At 40.0% G+C, this 19,999-nt stretch overlaps 1 protein-coding gene across 1 annotated transcript in view; it reads left to right on the forward strand.

Moving 5' to 3' along the window:
- Positions 1-19,999, forward strand: part of ublcp1 (ubiquitin-like domain containing CTD phosphatase 1) — a 56,227-nt gene that overhangs the window by 16,088 nt on the left and 20,140 nt on the right. The window contains exons 2-5 of the mRNA XM_048543773.2: positions 3,977-4,156; positions 8,242-8,333; positions 15,601-15,686; positions 18,090-18,205. Coding sequence (XP_048399730.1) covers positions 4,003-4,156; positions 8,242-8,333; positions 15,601-15,686; positions 18,090-18,205 — 448 coding nt within the window. The 5' untranslated portion in view covers positions 3,977-4,002. The remainder of the gene's footprint in view (positions 1-3,976; positions 4,157-8,241; positions 8,334-15,600; positions 15,687-18,089; positions 18,206-19,999) is intronic.

The raw sequence follows: 19,999 nt of genomic DNA on the forward strand, positions 1-19,999 counted from the left end.
ATTGGCTCCAAATCAATGTGTTTGTTAATGGAGTTCCGGTTGGAATGCCATGCTTCTAGGAATTCTCATGCGTGTCTCTGTTTGGCTTGACCTAGGATGGATGTGTTGTCCCAATCAAAGTGGTGTCCTTCCTCATCTGTATGTAAGGATACGAGTGATAATGGGTCATGTCGTTTTGTGGCTAGTTGATGCTCATGTATCCCATGGTGGCTAGCTTTCTGCCAGTTTGTCCAATGTAGTGTTTGTCACAGTTCTTGCAAGGTATTTTGCACATGATGTTCATTTTATTTGTTGTCTGTATAGGGTCTTTTAAGTTCATTAGCTGCTGTTTTAGTGTGTTGGTGGGTTTGTGGGCTACCCTGATACCAAGAGGTCCGAGTGGTCTGGCAGTCATTTTGGAAATGTCTTTGATGTAGGGGAGAGTGGTTATGGCTTCTGAGCCCGTTTTGTCTGTTTGTTTGGGTTTATTGCTGAGGAATCGGCAGACTGTGTTCATAGGGCACCCATTCTTTTTGAATACGTTGTGTAGGTGATTTTCTTCTGCTCTGTGTAGTTCCTCTGTGCTGCAGTGTGTGGTGGCTCGTTGGAATAATGTTCTAATGCAGCTTCATTTGTGGGTGTTGGGATGGTTGCTCCTGTAGTTCAGTATTTGGTCCGTATGTGTTGTTTTCCTGTAGATGCTGGTTTGAAGTTCCCTATTGACTGTTCGCTCTGCTGTGACATCTAGGAATGGCAGTTTGTTGTTGTTTTCCTCCTCTTTTGTGAATGTTATGCCAGTAAGGGTATCATTGATGGTCTTGAAGGTCTCCTCTAATTTGTTTTATTCAGTGATGACAAAGGTGTCATCCACATAGCGGGCCCAAAGTTTGGGTTGGATGATTGGCAGAGCTGTTTGTTCGAGTCTCTGCATTACTGCCTCTGCTAAGAACCCTGATATCGGAGATCCCATGGGTGTACCGGTGGTTTGTCTGTAGGTTTTGTTATTGAAAGTGAAGTGGGTGGTGAGGCATAGGTCCACTAGCTTGATGATGTCCTTGCTGATGAGGTTGGTGGTGTCTGGTGTATGTGTCTTCTGTTCTTCTAATAGTGTAGTCAGTGTTTCTTTGGCCAGGTTGATGTTAATGGATGTGAACAGGGCTGTTACGTCAACGTAAACATCCCCTGAGAAAAATAACAGGAAATGACATCACCAACGCAGGAAACGACATCACCAACCCATGGAAACCTAACCAGATAAATAGAAAGTGGGACATAACACCAGCGCTTTGTCAGAGGCTCACTGATGATGTTACCTAGAATGGTGACGAAACGTCTGAAAACGAACCTTCCAGCTCAGCGAGCAAACTCACATCCAGAACCTCAACCTGAGCTACAAATCTTCTCAAACTTCGCTATTCTGAAACAGTTTTAGCAGATTGGAGGGTGGCAAATGTAATCCCGATATTTTTTTTAAAAAGCAGCAAGGGAGAAAGTAGGGAATTACAGAGTACTTTTCCTAACAATCACGAACAGGAAAAATGATGGAGTCTGTTGTGAAAGATGTGATAATGTGACTGTCAGAAAATGCCACTGGTATTAGACAAAGTCAAAATGGATTTAGGAAAGGGAAATCGTGTTTAACAAACTTACTGGCATTTTTTGAAGGCATATTTAGTAAATAGAAAAGGGAGAACAAGTGCATGTTATCTGTTTAGAATTTCAGAAAGCTTTTGATAAAGTCTCACAAGAGGTTATTGTGAAAAATGCGGGCCCAGATTGAGAATTGGTTAGTAGACAGGAAACAGATTAGAAGTAACTTGGCCTTTTTCTGAGTGGAATGTGATGATTATTAGGGTACTGCAGGGATCAGTGCTTTGGCCCCAGATATTCACAATATGTGTCAACATTTATTGCAATTGTATAGGACCTTGGTGAGACTACACCTGAAATATTGTGTGCAGTTTTGGCCTCTTTTCCTAAGAAAAAATTTACTTGCAACAGAGACAGTGCAGTCAAAGTTCACCAGACTGATTCCTGAAATGTAGGTTTGGGTTGACTAGATCAGAATTCATTGAAGTCTAAAAGAATAACAGGTCACCTCATTGGTAATCTGTACAATTCTGACACAACTGTACAGACTGGATGTAGAGATGATGTTTCCCTTGGCTGTGGATCCAGTGAAAAGGGGTCATCATTGCAGGACACAGGGCAGGTCACTTCAGACTGAGCTGAGGAAAAGTTTCTTCACTCGGAAGATGGTGAACCAGTGGATCTCTATCGTAGAAGACCTAGGAGGTCCAACCATTGAATATGATTTTGATTTAAAAAAAAATGATTTCTAGAAACTAAAGGTGTCAAGGGATTGGGGAAACAGCAGGAGAATGGCTTTGAGGAGGGGATCGGTCACAATCGTGTTGAATGACAAAGCAGGCTTGATGGGTAAGCTAACCTATACTGTTCCCATATCTATTTCTATTAATGACCTAAACTTGGGGCTTAATTTAAAAGTTTGTAAATGACTGCAAACTTGGAATTATTGTGAACCATGAGGAAGATAGTGGTAGCTTTCAGGTGGACGTACAGTTGGTGTAATGAAAAGCACAATAAAAGTTAATGTACAAAAGTATAAAGTAATACATTTTGATGGGAAGAATGAGGACAGGTTATATATGAGATAATGCAAAGGGGACTGCAGCAGAAGGAGGGTCCATGCACAAATCATTTAAAATGACAAGGCCGGTTAATGAAGTCTAACAGATCCTGGGCTATATCAGTCGAGGGATAGAGTAAAACAGCAAGTAATTTACGCCGAACCTTTATAAAGCACGAGTCTGGCTTCAATTGGAGTGTTGTGTCCAATTCTGCAATAACACTTTAGGAGGGCTGTAAATGTATTATGGAGGGTGCAAAAAGCACATTTGGGAAAATGGTTTGTGCGCGATAGACTTTCATTACATGAATAGATTGGAAAAGAGAATGTTTAGAGGAGATCTGAAAGATTATCAAAATTGAGAGGAGTCTGGAGATCTGAAAGATTATCAAAATTGAGAGGAGTCTGGATGTATAAGAAAGAAGGAGATGTTCCCATTGACAGAAAAACCAAGAACCAGAGAGCCATCCCTAGAAATATTCTCGCAAATCTTTTCTTCAACAAAATATTGAATCCAGACTGAAGAGATAATCCAGTTGAAGCCAAACTAGCATTTGATAAAGCTTTGCTATAACCTCCTTGGATTTATTTGTGCATCTTCATAAAACCTCCTAATCATTGTTAGCCACTTGTTCAATCTACCCAACCACTTTGAGAAATTTAAGATGAATATAAAGGAAATAAAGACGACTTGGGAAGGTTTTGCACAGCGGTTGTTTAAGTTCAAGAATGTGTTGCCTGTCCTTTTCATGGAGACAGGTTTAATTTCAAAAGTGACCTGACGAACCAATATTGACAGGGACACACAGAAAAGCCAGGGGAGTATGACTGGCTGAATTGCCCTTGCAGAACTTTGGCATAGGCTTGACAGGCTGAATGGCCTTTTTCAGTACCCTAACCATTTTGTAATTACTTGACCAGTAACTTAATCACTGCCACATTTCACAGTTTTGAAATGAAGTTGAAAAGCGCAGCTTTCCTCTTTGATCCATCAATAGAGAGACCCAACATTGGTAGCATTGCTAATAGTTGAACAATGTATGTATTTGCATTGGGCTGTTACTGTTATATTTTCGTTAAAGTGTAATGTTTATGAGCAAATCCAGAAATGAGTTCATCTGCTCAACCGCATTCTGTGAAATATTAGAAAAGCGTAATTGCATTTGGTCGGCTTTTTCAAAACCAAGCCCTGACTCTGCAAAGCTTCTTGGAGACTGCGTTTTTTTTTGTTTTTTACAATATGATATTCCGTGAAATATATTTCAACATGTTAAACAAACATTTATATTCAAATTTTAATGTTCACGTTCATATTTTGTCACTTTTTCCGCCCTCTATTCCATCTAGACTTAAACCTAACCTTACCTGTGAGGATGTCCATTTCAATTATAATAAAGTGGAGTGGACAAGAATACCCTGTAACAAAATTGACAGAAGAGGATACAGTGCTGGACTTGAAGGAAACAATCAAAACTTTAACTGGGGTGCTGCCGGAGCGCCAGAAGTTACTTGGCCTGAAAATCAAAGGTAACATTTGCTTGCGTTTGCAGGTTTAGCCGAATTCAGCTGAGCTGAAATGCAAATATTGTCTGTATTGAATAAAACTAGCTTTTGACAAACACCTCCTGAGTCTACCCTGGATTTGTTAATGATTGAGTTGGGAGTAAATTGAGAGGCAGTGCTGCAGGGTGAAAGATTGAAATAGTTGCAGGGGTTGCACGATGAAAGTCTGCAATTACAAAATTCACCTAAAGCCAGCTGAGATTAAAACAACTTGACGCAAGATAATCAGTGTGACATATTCAGCTTTTAGAAGTATGGTGGAATGTTCCTTTAATTGAATATTCAGAAATGATTTGACATGAATTGTGTTCTAATCATTGGTGACAGACTATTTCTCATTCAAAATATCTGAATTGTCCACTGATCAAGTACTTTATCTGTTTGTGCATTACTGCTCATTGTTTTTCACAATGTGCTGAGAATTTACCCATATATGATGTTTTTGACTCCCTTCTGAGCTGAAGTTTAGTTTTGTTAGATCTTTCACCTTTTCAGTCAATTTAACAGTTGGTGAGATGTGATCTGATACAGTGAATAAGCTGCTTTATTTTGCAGCCCAACAGGCACTTGGGATCAGTCTCTCAATTACGCAATTGGATTCATTTCAGCCCAACTTTACAATTTGTCTTTGCATAATTTTTTTTTCAGTATTCCTTCATAGGTTGTGAGCATCATGGGCATGGTCAGCATTTATTGTCTATTTCCATTGCCTTTTCTAGATCATTTAAGCAGGTAATCAAAAGTTAACCACATTGCTGGGTGTCTGGAGTCACATGAAGGCCAGAATGGATAAGGCTGGCAGATTTTCTTCTTCAGAGCACACTAGTGGGTCAAATGCATTTTTAATGTCTATTTGGTAGTTTCATAGTGACTGAGGCTGGCTTTCATTTCCAGACCCTTGTTAATTGAATTTAAATCTCACTAACTGCCAGGTTGGGATTTCAACTCATGCCCCAGAGTAATAGCCTGGACCTTTAGGTTATTACTCAACGACATTGCCATTATGCCACTGTTTCTCCACGTAACAATAATATAAGTTAACAAATAGAGTATGCTTCCCAAAACAGCAGGTTATCAAGTTTGACATAGTGTAGTTTATGAATGCTTTCTCCAACATTCCAAGCTTTTTGCAATCTTTATACTTATTTGCCTTATTACCATTCTGTCTCAAAAATTTGATAGATCTACTGTGATGATTTTATTTTAAACCAGTCTCCATCAAAAAGAATGAGTCTACAAAATCCCTTTTTCAATAGCTGAGAACCAGCAGCACCAACACATTGGATGAGTCTTGTTAGTTTGTGACTTCATAATTGCCAAGTTGCTTATTATTTAGTCAATGAGAAAGCAGTATTAGAGTGAACTCGTTAACATGTTAGTAAACAGTTGTCAGAGAACCTTTCAAAGCCATGTGCAAACATAGAATGTTTAGAAACACAACATCAAGAGAACATCTTTCCCCAAAAAACGTTTCTGAACCAAGATCGTTGTAGGGTCATTGAAGTCTGAAGCACAGCGGAAAGGCCTTAAGGTTTTTCAAGTCTGCACTGATCAAAAACAAGCACCTAACTATTCTAATCTAATTTTCCAACGTTTGGCCATGGCTTTGAATGCCTTTGCATTGCAAATGTACATCTAAATATTCCTTAAATATTATGAGGGCTTCTACTGCTACCACCCTTATAGGTATTGAGTTCCGGATTCCCACCGTCCTGTGGGTGAAAAACTTTTACCACATTCCCTCTAAACCTCCTGACCCTTACTTTAACTATATGCCCCCTGATCACTGATCACCTCCACCAAGGGGAAATGTTCCTTCCCCTCTATCCTAATTATGCTGATCATAATTTGATCATCTCAATCTGTCTCCTCCCCTCCTTGGTCTTCTCTCCTCCAAGGAAAACAATCCCAGTGGATCCAATCTCCCTCCATAAGTAAAGCTGTCCAACCCAGAAAACATCCTGGTAAATCTTCTCTGTACCCTCTCCAGAGCGATCATAACTCTTCTAACCCTGGAATGTGGATTCCAGAACTGCACACAATACTGTAGCTGTGGCTTAAGTAGTGGTTTATGTCGTTCCAGCATAGCCTCCCTTCTCAAGCTCTGCCTCAGCTAGTAAAGGCAAGTCTCCATTATGCTTTCTTAACAACTTTATCTGTCCTGTTACTTTAAGAGCCTTGCAGGCATGCACACTAATACTCCTCTTATCCTCAGTGCTTCGCTGGGTCAGGCATTCATCATGCATTCCCCTTGCTTTGTTTTTCCTGCTGAAGTGAATTACCTCACACTTCTCTGGGTTGCATTCCAGCTGACATTAATCAGCCCATCTCAGTACCCTTTCTATATCCTCCTGTCACTTTAGGCTATTTTCCTCACTATTTATCACTCAACCAATTATTGTATCATCTGTGAACTTATGATTAACCTTGCTTCATTCAAGTCTAAATCAATTGTGTATACCACAAACAGCAAGAGCCCCAACGGTGATACATTTTTTTTGTCACAAGTACATTAAAAAATGTTTACAAGTGGATTAAAAGCAGATAGTAAATCAATATGTCCCACAGCCCCTTCCTCCCCTCTTGCAATTCCTAAATAGGGATAGGTTGGATAAGGGGAGAAAAATTGGGTCAATTTTGGAAGAAATCAGTTTAGTTAGGCAGGGAAATTGGTAGCTCCACTTGGGCGATTCCGTTTATTGATCGTGGGAAGATTGCCAGAAGAAATAGGGTCAGTGACTGTTTTGAAAACAATGCATGAAACTCGGTTATAGTCCTAGAGGAGATAAGAAGAGGCATCTTCTTGGTTGAATTTTCAAAATCTAGACCATAAGCTGTATCTGCTCTCAAATTCCAAACAATCCTATTTGTACTAATTTTGATGATGTATCTGATTTGAATTATATTGATTTAAATGTTTGGAAGAGGATTTTGTTTTTGTGGCCTTGGTACGTAAAAATCAGTGTGCAGCCATAACTTGTTGTGTACAAGGCCGGCAGGCTTTCAGGTTATACGTGGTTCTAAGTGACCAATAAAGGCACCAGGATGCTCCTGAAACAGCAAGGATTTTGTACATTTCTTCACTCTTTTCTACTGGTTTACGAATGGGATTGAGTGTCCTGTGGTTTTTCATTTCTCATTTCTGGACAAGTGTCCTATGAAGCAGCTCAGAAACTGCAGATCAATCACTTGTTGTTCCATGAGCTGCGCATACAGATCTCTGAGGTATTCTTTTGAATTAATAGGATTCTCTTTGTCTTTCAGAGATTGTGCTTAATTGACCAAGGCAGCAGAAGGATTAGGATTAGCATACTTTACAGCGTTCAGATTTGAAAAGATCATGAATGTCAGAAATGGATGACACTGTGGGTTAAACACTGTCTTTTTACCTATTGATTTACTGATTTCAGTACTAGATTGCAAGTTTCCCCTGTCTGCACACTGGAAGGGCTCTCCGTAGAACAAGTTTTCTCAATCTCATTCAGATGGGCTCACCAATAGAACTTCTCCTAATTTGACACTTTGTGAACTGATAATCTTGCTTGAAGAAGCCAAATTGTGACCAGCAAGGAAACCAGGAGTAAGACAACCTGATTATGATAGCACAGAGCTTGTTCCAGTACCTCATCTAGATTAATCAGCACTAACATCAGTACAAAGGCAAGAATAAGGGAAATGTGATTGTAACTGGTGGACATCACGTTCCATAGTATTGTGACATAAGTATTGAGATAAAAGTGGACATGAGGAGTTGGGACAGGATCTAAGGGAAAATTTAGTAAGGCTGGTTGTGCAGAAACTGAGGAGGGAGTTACAGCCACTTGTTGTCCACTGGATGACAGGAGCAGCTTCAGCACTAAATCAATAAGAAAGCGTTAGCTGGGTGAGGTTGGCTACAATAGATGGATATGTTTGACATTCAGGAAGAAAACCTGAGCATTCTCAAGATCAAGAAGCATTGCAGGACAGTTAGAGTAGAGAATGCTTTATTTATTTAGTTATTAGCTTTGTAATGAACGTAAGCTGATTCCTCCTCTCTCTATTTACAGGTAAAGCTGCCGAAGATGACGTTAAGCTGGGCGTACTTAAACTGAAACCAAATACTAAGATTATGATGATGGGCAGTAGGGAAGAATGCCTGGTAGGAATCAGATTTTCCAAATACAAATAACTTTTGGAAAAAAAGCTTTGATAACGTTCAGTGTTCATTGAGAAAGGGCAGGTGTGCAAATCTGAATTATAAAATTAATCTGACACATCTGTGGGTTTTGGTAAAGAAAAAGATGATTTAGTGCTTTGGCTTGATGCACTTGGAATAATATTAGCTCTCTCTGTGAAATGTAAACCTGCCTTTTTTTCAAGATTACTCCAGTATTTGACTACTTTCTTTCCTACCAGAATTTGAAATGTTTGAAACAAAAGCTTTGTTTTATATAGTAAAATGTGAGGCTGGATGAACACAGCAGGCCAAGCAGCATCTCAGGAGCACAAAAGCTGACGTTTCGGGCCTAGACCCTTCATCAGAGAGGGGGATGGGGGGAGGGAACTGGAATAAATAGGGAGAGAGGGGGAGGCGGACCGAAGATGGAGAGTAAAGAAGATAGGTGGAGAGAGTGTAGGTGGGGAGGTAGGGAGGGGATAGGTCAATCCAGGGAAGACGGACAGGTCAAGGATTTCCCTGGACTGACCTATCCCCTCCCTACCTCCCCACCTACACTCTCTCCACCTATCTTCTTTACTCTCCATCTTCGGTCCGCCTCCCCCTCTCTCCCTATTTATTCCAGTTCCCTCCCCCCATCCCCCTCTCTGATGAAGGGTCTAGGCCCGAAACGTCAGCTTTTGTGCTCCTGAGATGCTGCTTGGCCTGCTGTGTTCATCCAGCCTCACATTTTATTATCTTGGAATCTCCAGCATCTGCAGTTCCCATTATCTTTGTTTTATATAGTTTCTAGAGGGTATCGAACACTGTTTTTTGCATTCTTCAGTGGAGAAAACTGCAAGATTTTCCACCAAGGTTTGGAATGGGGCACACTGGCACCATGGCCAAAGGAAAGATTTAACAAAGCTGGCTGTGCAGTAACAGGAGGGGGAGATATAGCTATTCTGTAGTCCAGTGAATGACAGGGACAGCTTCAGCACTAAACCACTAGGGAAGCATTAGTTTGGAGTTCTTAATGTGTGAAAGTCATTACCTTTTGGCTCACGATAGTTGGCAGTAATGTTGTTCATGTTGCTGGAAATGAACCTGATTTTCTTGTTTTCTGAATTTGGAATGTTATATCTATGCTCATTCACAGGTCCTTGCTTCTCATTAGATAAACTGATTTAACCCAGACTGAAAGTAGATAACCTCAAACTCCATGGCTCCCTCCCCCAGCCCCATCTTAATCTTTCAATGATATTTTGCTGCTATTTACTTCTGTCTACATTACTTGGCGTCATCAGTAAACATGAATGTGCGGTTCTGCATTCCTCCGTCTAAGTTATTTATGTAGATAATGAAAAACTGATCCCTGAGAGCCATTAGTCACATCCTGCCAATTTGAGGACATACCGTTATCCATACTTTGCCTCCAATTCTGTACTTCCATGTTGAAATCCATGTCAGTAATGATACTTAATACTCTTTAATTTACCACAGTAATTACCTCCTCAGACTTCAGCTTCAACCTGTTCGATGTGACTTGGCTTTTACCAATTCATGCTGGCTTTTTCTGATCAGCTCATATTTTTCAAATGCTTAGTTATTCTGTTCCAAAGAACAAATTATGGCAACTTTCCCACAGCAGACAATTGTTTCCTGGTTTATCTTTCCTACCGTTAAAATAATTGAGTGACATAGGCCATATTCCAACCTATGGGGACAATTTCTGAATCAAGTGCATTTTAGATTATGACTTGCAATCCCCCCCCCACCTGCCTCAACCATGACCAATGCCATAGGGTAGAAACTACTACGTCCTGGAAATTTGTTATTCTTTAGTTTTGTTGTTTTTTTCCATAATTTTATTTTGAAAGTTAAATTTATTCTCATACATTCATCCCCTTGATTTTTCTAAAATGTTGCCTTGTATATCTGTTACTTCATCCTTTGTTATCTACTGTGAATGCTGGTACAAGTTAATAATTTAACAAGCCTGACAGCTGTATATTTTCAAAGTTGCGTCGCCTGTCTGTTTTTAAGGTGCTATATACCCATGTGCACCTTTTTATATACTTATAAAATGTTTCAGCATTGCTCTTGATATCTCTCAAGTTTTTTTTCCCTTTTTGCTGGGATTGCAGAAGTATTATACCTCTGAATTTGTGGGATCGCCCTTATTCCTTGCATAAGTAAAGCCGTTTCCTTTAAATTAAGTCATTTGACCCAATTCTCGAGTTGATCAGGGTACGTGGGTACATTGCAGAATTTGTACAAGACTTGAATTATACCAAAAACTGTTTCTCTCAGCCTGCCTTGCTTGAAATCTTTCTTTTAGTACTGTGTATAGTCTGTCATGGTCAGTTGCTGCCCCAATTATTCATAGCTAAATGTGACTTTCCTTTCTATCTCTCAAATGTGGTACCAAAATCAACCGTATTCTGGACACTGTTAGGTAATTGTCCCTTTACTGTTACGCTGGCTCATCATTCAGTGCTAAGTCTAATAGGTGTTGTTCTCTTGATTCAGGGACATATGTTCCAGAAGACTCTGTAGAATGCAGTTAGAAATTTTGTTGCCTTTGAAATTCAAACTATTTTGCTTCACACTCCCCATCAGCCCCACCACCCCTGGCACTTTATCATGCAACCGCAGGAAGTGCTACATCTGCCCCTACATTCACCCCCATTCCCGGCCCTAAGGTGACCTTCCACATCAAACAGATGTTCACCTGCACATCTGCTAACGCGGTATACTGTATCCGCTGTTACCATTGTGGCCTCCTCTACATCGGGGAAACCAAACGGAGGCTTGGGGACCGCTTTGTGCAACACCTACGATCAATTCGAAATGAACAACTGCACCTTCCAGTTGCGAACCATTTCACCTCCCCCTCCCACTCCTCGAACGACATGTCCATCCTGGGCCTCCTGCAGTGCCACAACGATGCCACCGGAAGGAACAGCACCTCGTATTTCTCTTGGGAACCCTGCAACCCAATGGTATCAATGTGGACTTCACAAGCTTCAAACTCTTCTCTTCTCTCCCCCCCCCCCCCCCCCCCCCCCACCAGCTCAGCTTGTCTCTGCCTCCGTAACCTGTCCTTCCTCCCACCTATCCCCTCCTCCCACCTCCATCTCCTCCATTCTAGCCTCATCCCGCCTCCTTGACCTGTTTGTCCTCCCTGGACTGACCTATCTCCTCCCTAATTCCCCACCTACACTCACCTTTACTGGCTCCAACCTCGCCTCCTTGACCTGTCTGTCTCCACTCCACCCTTCTTCTCCTTTATCCATCTGCTATCTGCCTCTCCCTTTCTCCCTATTTATTTCAGAAACCCCTTCCCCTCCCCCATTTCTGAAGAAGGGTCTAGATCCGAAACGTCAGCTTTCCCGCTCCTCTGATGCTGCTTGGCCTGCTGTATTCATCCAGCTCTACACCTTGTTATTTCATTAAAAACCATGCTGTTTGTGTGGAAGGTTTCTCTCATCTGTGTATTTATTCATCCATCCAGCTACTTTATCCACCTATCAGGAGACCTGTGGATAGTTCCCACCAAAATCTTGCCGTATTTGCTGTTTTTTCATTTTTGTCTAGTGTTTCTAGTACTTGCTCATTTTTTTTCACCTGTCTTTCAAATGCTGTAATAAATTTTATAAAGTTGCTACAGTTTCTTTTCCGATTTCTCCATCTTTCCTGAAGAACTTATATCATGGCCTCCTTTATCTACTCATCATAGCTTGTAGCTTTTGTGTTAAGTCGAACTTGTGCTTCTAATTTCATTTTTTTAATGACATGCATTTGTGTGCGTGGAACTTTTAACTTGAATGACAGACCCTGCGCTGCCCACTAGCCTAGAACTGTTTGGCTCACCCATTTCAACTTAACCCATTCCTTCTCTGCGTTGTGTGTCTATAGGTCTCTCATTTTTAGGTAAATGGCCCTCTGCTGGAGTGTCAAGTTAAAGACATTTCCTATAGATTTGACAAGTTACAAACAATTTGACTGTACACATGCTCTCACATGCTGCAGTCCCAATGCACTGCTTGTGATGGTATTCCTAAGTTTTCTTTCTTCGTTATTATGAGTTTGATTCTGATACTGGTAGAATTGCTTGAGTTCTAGATTGTATTTGGTAAGTTGACTTTACCTTGATTTAACATTAATTAATAGTTAACATGCTTACTCGCTCAATTATTTAAGGATAAGGGCAGCACAGTGGCTCAGTGGTTAGCACCGCTACCCCTCAGCGCCAGGGACCCAGGTTTGATTCTGCCCTCTGGCGACGGTCTGTGTCGAGTTTGCATGTTCTCCCCATGTCTACGTGGGTTTCCTCCTGTAGTCCAGTGATGTTCAGGCTGGGTGGATTGGTGATGCTAAATTTCCCATAGTGTTCAGCAATGTGTAGATTAGGTGGCTTATCGGAGGGATGGGCTGGTATGGACTTCTTGGGCCGAAGGGCCTGTTTCCATACTGTAGGAATCCTATGATCTATGATAAAACTTGAGAAAGTTTAAGTTAAACATTTAGTTTGATTCCTCCTAGCTCAGCTGGATGTTGTGACATTAACTAAGGTGAGTGGTGATGGTTTTGGAGAACAGCTTGAGAAATAAGATATCTTCTGAGAACTGAGAAGGTTAAGGGTGATTTAATGAAGATATCTCAGATTGGAAAGTGTTATGCTGAACTATTGAGTATCCTGTCTACTCCACTGCCTGGCTGATTGGGTAAGGGGATGTCATTTGGCAGATTCGAGACAGTGACAGTCTTGATCTAACTATGGAGAGACAGTAATCTGGGATTATTCAGATGCTGGATTTTTTTTTCCTCATTCCCCTTTCTGCAGGGGCTGAGTCCTACTTCTGCCTCCTGCTCTCCCTGGGGGCATCTGAGTTCAGGACTTCCCATGTGGGAAACTGTTGATAAGAACCTGCGGTATGAAACTTTATTCTCAAATGTTTCCTGCATTTAAATACAATTACTGTTTTGTTTTTATTAATAATTTGCATAGTCCCTATCGCCAGGAACTTACATTATATTTTCATTGTACTGCATTTCTGTTTGATGATGCCTGTGTACTTTTTCTGGCATTTTCTCCCTTGGAGGTGTTGGGCAATTTGCCCAAGCGTCAGGCTTCCTGGGTGATCTAGCAAGTGAATGATGAGTTATACATTTAAAATGACTGTGGCAAAAATCTAATGGTAGGAATAAAAGCAGAAAATCCTGGAAACAATCAGCAGGTCTAGCAGCATGTTTAAGTTGAGTGAGTTCTTTCTAATCAAGTTGAAACTCTGCCTCCCTCTTCACAAACTGTCAGCCCTACTAGACCATCTTCTGCTTTTCTTTCAGATCTTCAGGATAAATTGCAGTAAATTGTATACGATTAGCCAGCTGAGTTTTTTTATGTATGGCATAGTAATTAATTACTACACATATTCATGAAAATACAGTAAAATATGTATGTCACCATAATTAATCTGATGCAAATTTAATTACATAAGTTATAAAAGTTATATAGTGCATACAACGTTAAGACAGGCTTCATTCTTTGTTCCAACCACAGCTTTATGATTTCATAAATTGCTACAGTACACTGCCTTACTCCACAGCCGCCAAAGCTGGCTGTGAGGCTGCAGCAGCAAGGAGGAAGCGTGATGAAGCTTATTACATGTTATACTGAGAAATCAGAGAAGCAGCAACCTGCATCTCCAAACTAGGATTTGGTGTGCTGGAAAGGAAGGGCAGTTAGGCCACATTGTTGAAAGTTACTAATTGGGAACAATTTAGCGTTGGTGTAGTATAATCCTTATTTTGTTAAGAAGAACATGGAATGATCATATAATGTAGCAGGTTCAGTACTTAAAGAACATAAGAACCTGCAAATGTGCGTGTCGTTCAGGTAGCAGGACAGATGGAGAGCAGTTAATTTAGCATTCAGTATTCTGGGCTTTTTAAATAGGAATGTAGAGTACAAGATCAAGGAGTTATGCTGAACTTAATCAAGGCACTTGTTAGATCTCATTGGAGGTGTGTGTTCAGTTCTGGATGCCCCACTATAGGAAGGATGTGACCTCATTAGAGAGAAGGCAGAAGAGTTTTTCAAACATAATTCCAGGGATGCAAAACTTAGTTATGAGGATATCCTGAAGATGTTGGAACTATTTTCTTTGGACAGCAGAAGGCTAAGAGGAGATCTGATAAAAGTTTTCAAAATCATGAGGTGTCTGAGTAAAGTATACAGGGAGAAATTATTCCTACTTATAAAGGATTAAGGATGAGAGGATGTAGAAGTGAAGTGACTTGCAAGTGTAGCTAATGTAATGTGAGAAGCACCTCTCACAGAGTGGATCAGTTCTGATAAGCACTCCCTGATAGTGTGGTCAACCTTAACTGATGAGACAGTATTGTTTCAAACAAACAATTGTCCAATTTGCAAGGGTTTGGGGAAAAGGCAGAAGAATAGCAAAGAGTGGTAATGCGTGTCAGACAGCAGTGCACACATGATGGGCTGAATGGTTTCCTTCTGCAGTATAATATTTCTATGTTTAATATGGGCAGTGCAATAAAGTTAATCCTCTTCTACTCCCATATGTAATTGGGTGCACTTTCCAATGGAGGTGCAGTGACTGAATAGCAATTATCAGTCTGAACTCTGACTTTATCTCGTGCTGTCTATATCGCTGTCATTTATACTGTCGGACTACATTTGTTGCTTAGAATGAGATCTGATAATTTGGCTGAAAGTGGAAATTCTAGACATTTGACCCTTGCTGACTGAGTGTCATTGTCTATTCCATCAGGCAGGGCTTCTACCACTTTGGCCAACAGGGCACTGAGTGATATCAAAATATTTCCTGTATAAATTTTAATATAACATCTTTACAATTGCTAAGCTGGACTTAACGCGTGGTACAAATTTTGTCAGATTGCGGGGGTAATGCTGTTGAAAAGATGCTGCTCCTCTGTTGTAAAAACAGTGAATAACTGTCATTATACACGACTGATGACATTAAGATAATATGCTGGGAACTGTGACTACTTCATTGTTGATCTTCTGCATGTGGAATGAGACCATGGCATCCCTTCTGAGATTATTCTGAGCACAATGCCCAGTGACAGTGGCCCAGGTTAATCGTACTTCACAAACATTAACCAGATGCACAGGAAGAGGGTTGCTTCAAAGCTTCTGACTAGACTGGTTGCAGACTTCCTCTTGGACTTTTGTTTCAATTTGTTTAAATACTCATTTATTTTCCCACTCACTCAGGAGGAAGTACTGGCACCACCCCCCGACAATGATGATGTCATCAATGACTTTGATATTGAGGAAGACGTTATAGAAGTAGAAAACAGGTATTCCATTTTTGTTCGCTATCATAGGCAATACTCCCAACTATTATTGAAACATAAGAATCTGTCAAGGCTTAAGAGGGTCCCTACTGAGGGGTTGTTTCTGCTATGCAGAGTATTTCAAACATGTGGCATGATTACAAGATAAGGAACTGCTTGTTTAGAGATTGGCAGAAGTTTGTTAACAGAAAACAGTGCTATAAATCTTTCTAATTGTAATAAAATTAATAATAAAAAGGGGAATGAGAGTTATTGATGCTGCATCATTGACTAGATTTACATCTGCCACTGAGGATGGGAGGATGTTAAGTTTTTGTTGTGCTTATTGGTCTATTTATCTGGAAACACTCCGTCTTGAACAAATGGAGAAATTTCAACAAGGTTTGATGCGTGGTATTGCTCAAGTTGTTTCTGGTAACTATGCAGGGTCTTTGAATCTTTTTTTGAGGGATCCATTAACGATGGGAGATTAGCTGAATTAACTTTTTTTTAGAATTTTGTGTTTTTTTGTTTTAGTACAATGCAGGTTGCCTTGGATGCTGTAGTGGAATTTGGCACTGTTGTTAAACTATGAGCAGTGTTGTCAGAGCAGGTTGTGGAACTTGGATCAGTTTGAAGCCTCCTCAGGACAAAAGTTTTTAATAAAATGATTTTTTGATTTAGCTATCTAGTTATAGTTCATGAGTAATGTTGAATTAACAAAGCATGGTGGAATAATGACCTGTACTGAGCATCTTCTTGTTAAGATTGGAATGGTCAGATTTTTGGTGTCTGACTGAACCAAAGGGTATGGCCTGTACATGTGAAAAATGCAGTTGAAACCAAGATAAACCATAGTTGTATTGACTGGTGAATTAAGTTCGAAGGGCCCTCTGGTCTCTTCCCATCTCTTGTGATTGTCATGTTGTCTTTGTAACTTAACCTAATGCTGACCAATATTTTCACCAGAATTTTAATGAAATTTAATAGTGAATATGTGCAATGTACATTCAGTATCCAGATGAACTGTAGAAAATATATAACAGTACAGTTAGACATTCGGCTTTTCCTAAGCGGAACGTATGATTGAAAATTCTATAGACAGATGTGTCACTGTAGTAAAGTTCTGAGGGTGTAGCCAGGCACCAGTGTCTAGAGGGGTATGGATAATTGCCTATAGTCAATTAAAAATGTTGTATAAGAGGCTATTCGCATCAACAAATAAAATGCAGTGATTTAAATATCAAGTATTCTGTAGTATATCAGTACCATAGTGATAAGTCAGATTTTCCTGTTCAAATATTTAAAGGAAATGCCGATATTGGCTTACTTTGAATCTTCACACTGAATTATTTCTGTTAGGCAAGCATATAATTTATGGGAAAAAAGGAATCCTACTAAGATAGTAATCAGTTCAACAGAAGTAGATACACACTTTATGTTAGATTAACTTTTGTTGTGGGAACCGATTTGGGAGTGGCTTTTGCTATTTATTTAAATGACTTTATTTACCTCTTTATTTATATGTTGACATCCTGACCTAGTAGTTTACTAGTCAAATTATATGTTCCAAGTGCTGCCTTGACAATCTACGTTAGGTCAACTTAGGAAGTACTGTCTAATACGTGTTGTTCTTTGCTTGTCCCTTTCCCAGTTCTCTTATGATTCTTCAAGTATACTTTCCATAGAGTGGCAGCGGTTTCTTTGCACTGTGGGCCTGTGCCTGCATGAATCTGCATTGACATTGTCCAAATTTGTCCCGTCACCCAGCTAAATTTGCATCCATGTGTGTTGGGCAGCATATAACCTACTGCTGCATCCACTTCCTCAGATGAGCGAGATATAACAATCACTTGGTGATGCTGTTCCTGTGGTTGATTATCTGACACGTAAACCAGGATCTGAAGAAGGGCGATGATTTGAGAGGATAAAAAATTCTGTTCCACTTAGCGAAGATGATATAATTAATTGAGTGCGTTTTCCCAATGCAAATTTGGCTGCTGTGATGTACTGTGAGTAACGTGATGGTTCAATGTACAATAACTGGTGTTTATAAGGTCTAGGTTGCAATTTTGTACTTGGGTTTATCTTACCTACACTGAGGTTTTACAAGCTTACATTATTCCGAAGCAAAAGATTCTCTGACTCCTCTCAACTTTTCTAGACCTGTGGAAGCTTAAATTTCTAAACTGAAGATTTCTCTGGACTGTTATTGGAGGCAGACAAGGCCAAAGTTATGCATCCAGTGTACTTTTTAAGAGAAGTATAGAAAATATGATTTGTTTAAATTTCAATTTTCGCATGAGAGTCCATGGCTTCAATAAAAAAAGGCTGTTTAATTGTCAGGCAAAGTCGTTTATTATAAATTTACTGGCTATACCCTATTGGCTTTTGCTGAGTTAGCAATAATTATCTCTTTTGATATAGGGAAGAGAACTTGGCCAAAATTGCACGCAGAGTTAAAGACTATAAAGTTGAAGTCTTAAATCAACCTCGGGAAGGGAAAAAACTGCTAGTTTTAGATGTGGACTACACGTTGTTTGGTAAGTACACTTGATCACTTCAAAACTGATGCAATGTCCGTAAACAAATTTGCCTATCATACCCAGAAATGGAGATTAAACGACCTCTGATAATTTCAGTAGTGAGCCTTTTCTGCCTTTCAAGAGGCATGAGTAATCTTTCATGTCGTCTCTAAATGTGTGACGAGATACTTTCGGAAAGTGAATTTATACTGTTTATAGGCCATTACCTCATAGCCTCCTGTCCATTGGTTCAGTAAAGGTTAACAGAAGGCATTCTAATGACAGACTTGCCCACTGTCCCTCTTCATCCTCATTGTGTCACCTCCCTCCCCTCAAACACACGTGTGTACTCAAGTGCACTAGTATCACCCCAGTCAATAACACTACATAAAAACCAAAAGAACTGCCCATGCTGTATAAATCAGAAACAAAAACTGAAATTGCTGGAAAAGCTCAACAGGTCTGGCAATATCTGTTAACGGAAATCAGATTTAGCATTTTGGATCTGATGGCCCTTCCTCGGAACTTCTGAGAAGGGGTCATCAAACCTGAAACGTTAACTCTGATTTCTCTTCACAGATGCTGGCAGTCCTGCTGAACTTTTCCAGCAATTTCAGTTTTTGTTACAGTCAATAGCACTGCTCACTGCTTCTGGTTGCCTTGCCTTGTACTGGTGGAAGCAGGTGCAAGCATGGATTTTGTTTTGAGGACACTATTGATCTTTGTTACTGCATAGTTTAAACCTCCTGATAAGCTAAACTCCACAGTCAGTGCTTACCTGAAACACTTGTGGGCAAATGTACCAGGGAATTAATATTGAATCAAAAGGCTCTGGGATCCAATACATTATTTGAACACGTGGCCCAGACTGATACTGTAATGTGAACGTCTATTGGGTGACCGCAGTGAACAGCTACCACTTGTCACTTCCAGCAGCCTAGTTGGAGAGTAAAGATTCTGTCATTCTCTGAATAGAAGGGGAGCCCCTTCAAGTAATCAAAAGGCTACTTTTTTCGCTGTCTTTTGGAATATTGCTGTGTACAATGCAGCTGCTATGTTGATCTGTGAAACTGTCACTGCACATTTTACCACAATGTGTCATTTGTGATTTGTTGTGATGCATGGCAAAGCTCTTTTGTAACTTTGGAAAATTGAGTCATCTCTGCGGCAACATGTCTTACGTTTTATGATGCAGTTTTTTTCGTGATGTTTGTAATGTTCTTTGCGCATTGAGGTTTGTTTAAAGGGAAGTTTTTAAACATGCTTATACCTTCTGCAGTATTTTGCTGGATCAGATTAAGCTCCTTTAACTTTTCTGAACTATGTGTTAACTTATGGGATAGCTTTGCTCTTTGGAACCTTTTGCAACACTTTGTAGCGTACAGTAAGCTTCTGTGTAATTTAGGGTACACTGCAGAATAGAAAGGACTTCATCCCATAGCTCTGGATTGAATTTGCTCCCTGGTTCCCGAGCTGAATGCACTGAGTTACTAACCAGTACTAAGTTTTGTTAGAAGTCTTGAGTCAATGCGATCAAGTTTTATTCCAGCTAACATCTGCAAACTTCAGATTTAACAATAGAAATCTCAGTATGTTTAATGCACAAAATGCTAAAAACATTGAAAAGTTGCATTCAAAGAAGAGCAGATAAATTCTCCCTAGTGTCCTGGGTGGACACTTACTGCTGAACTACATTAACAGAATTGACTGCTTGTTTATTCTGTCACGGTTTTTGGGAGTTTGCATATAAATTACCTGCTACATTCCCACAATAACAGTGACTGTACATCAAAATGAAGCCACTTGTTGTGA

Source organism: Stegostoma tigrinum, chromosome 13 (genome assembly GCF_030684315.1).
Source record: "Stegostoma tigrinum isolate sSteTig4 chromosome 13, sSteTig4.hap1, whole genome shotgun sequence".
In the NCBI taxonomy this organism is placed as follows: Eukaryota; Metazoa; Chordata; class Chondrichthyes; order Orectolobiformes; family Stegostomatidae; genus Stegostoma; species Stegostoma tigrinum.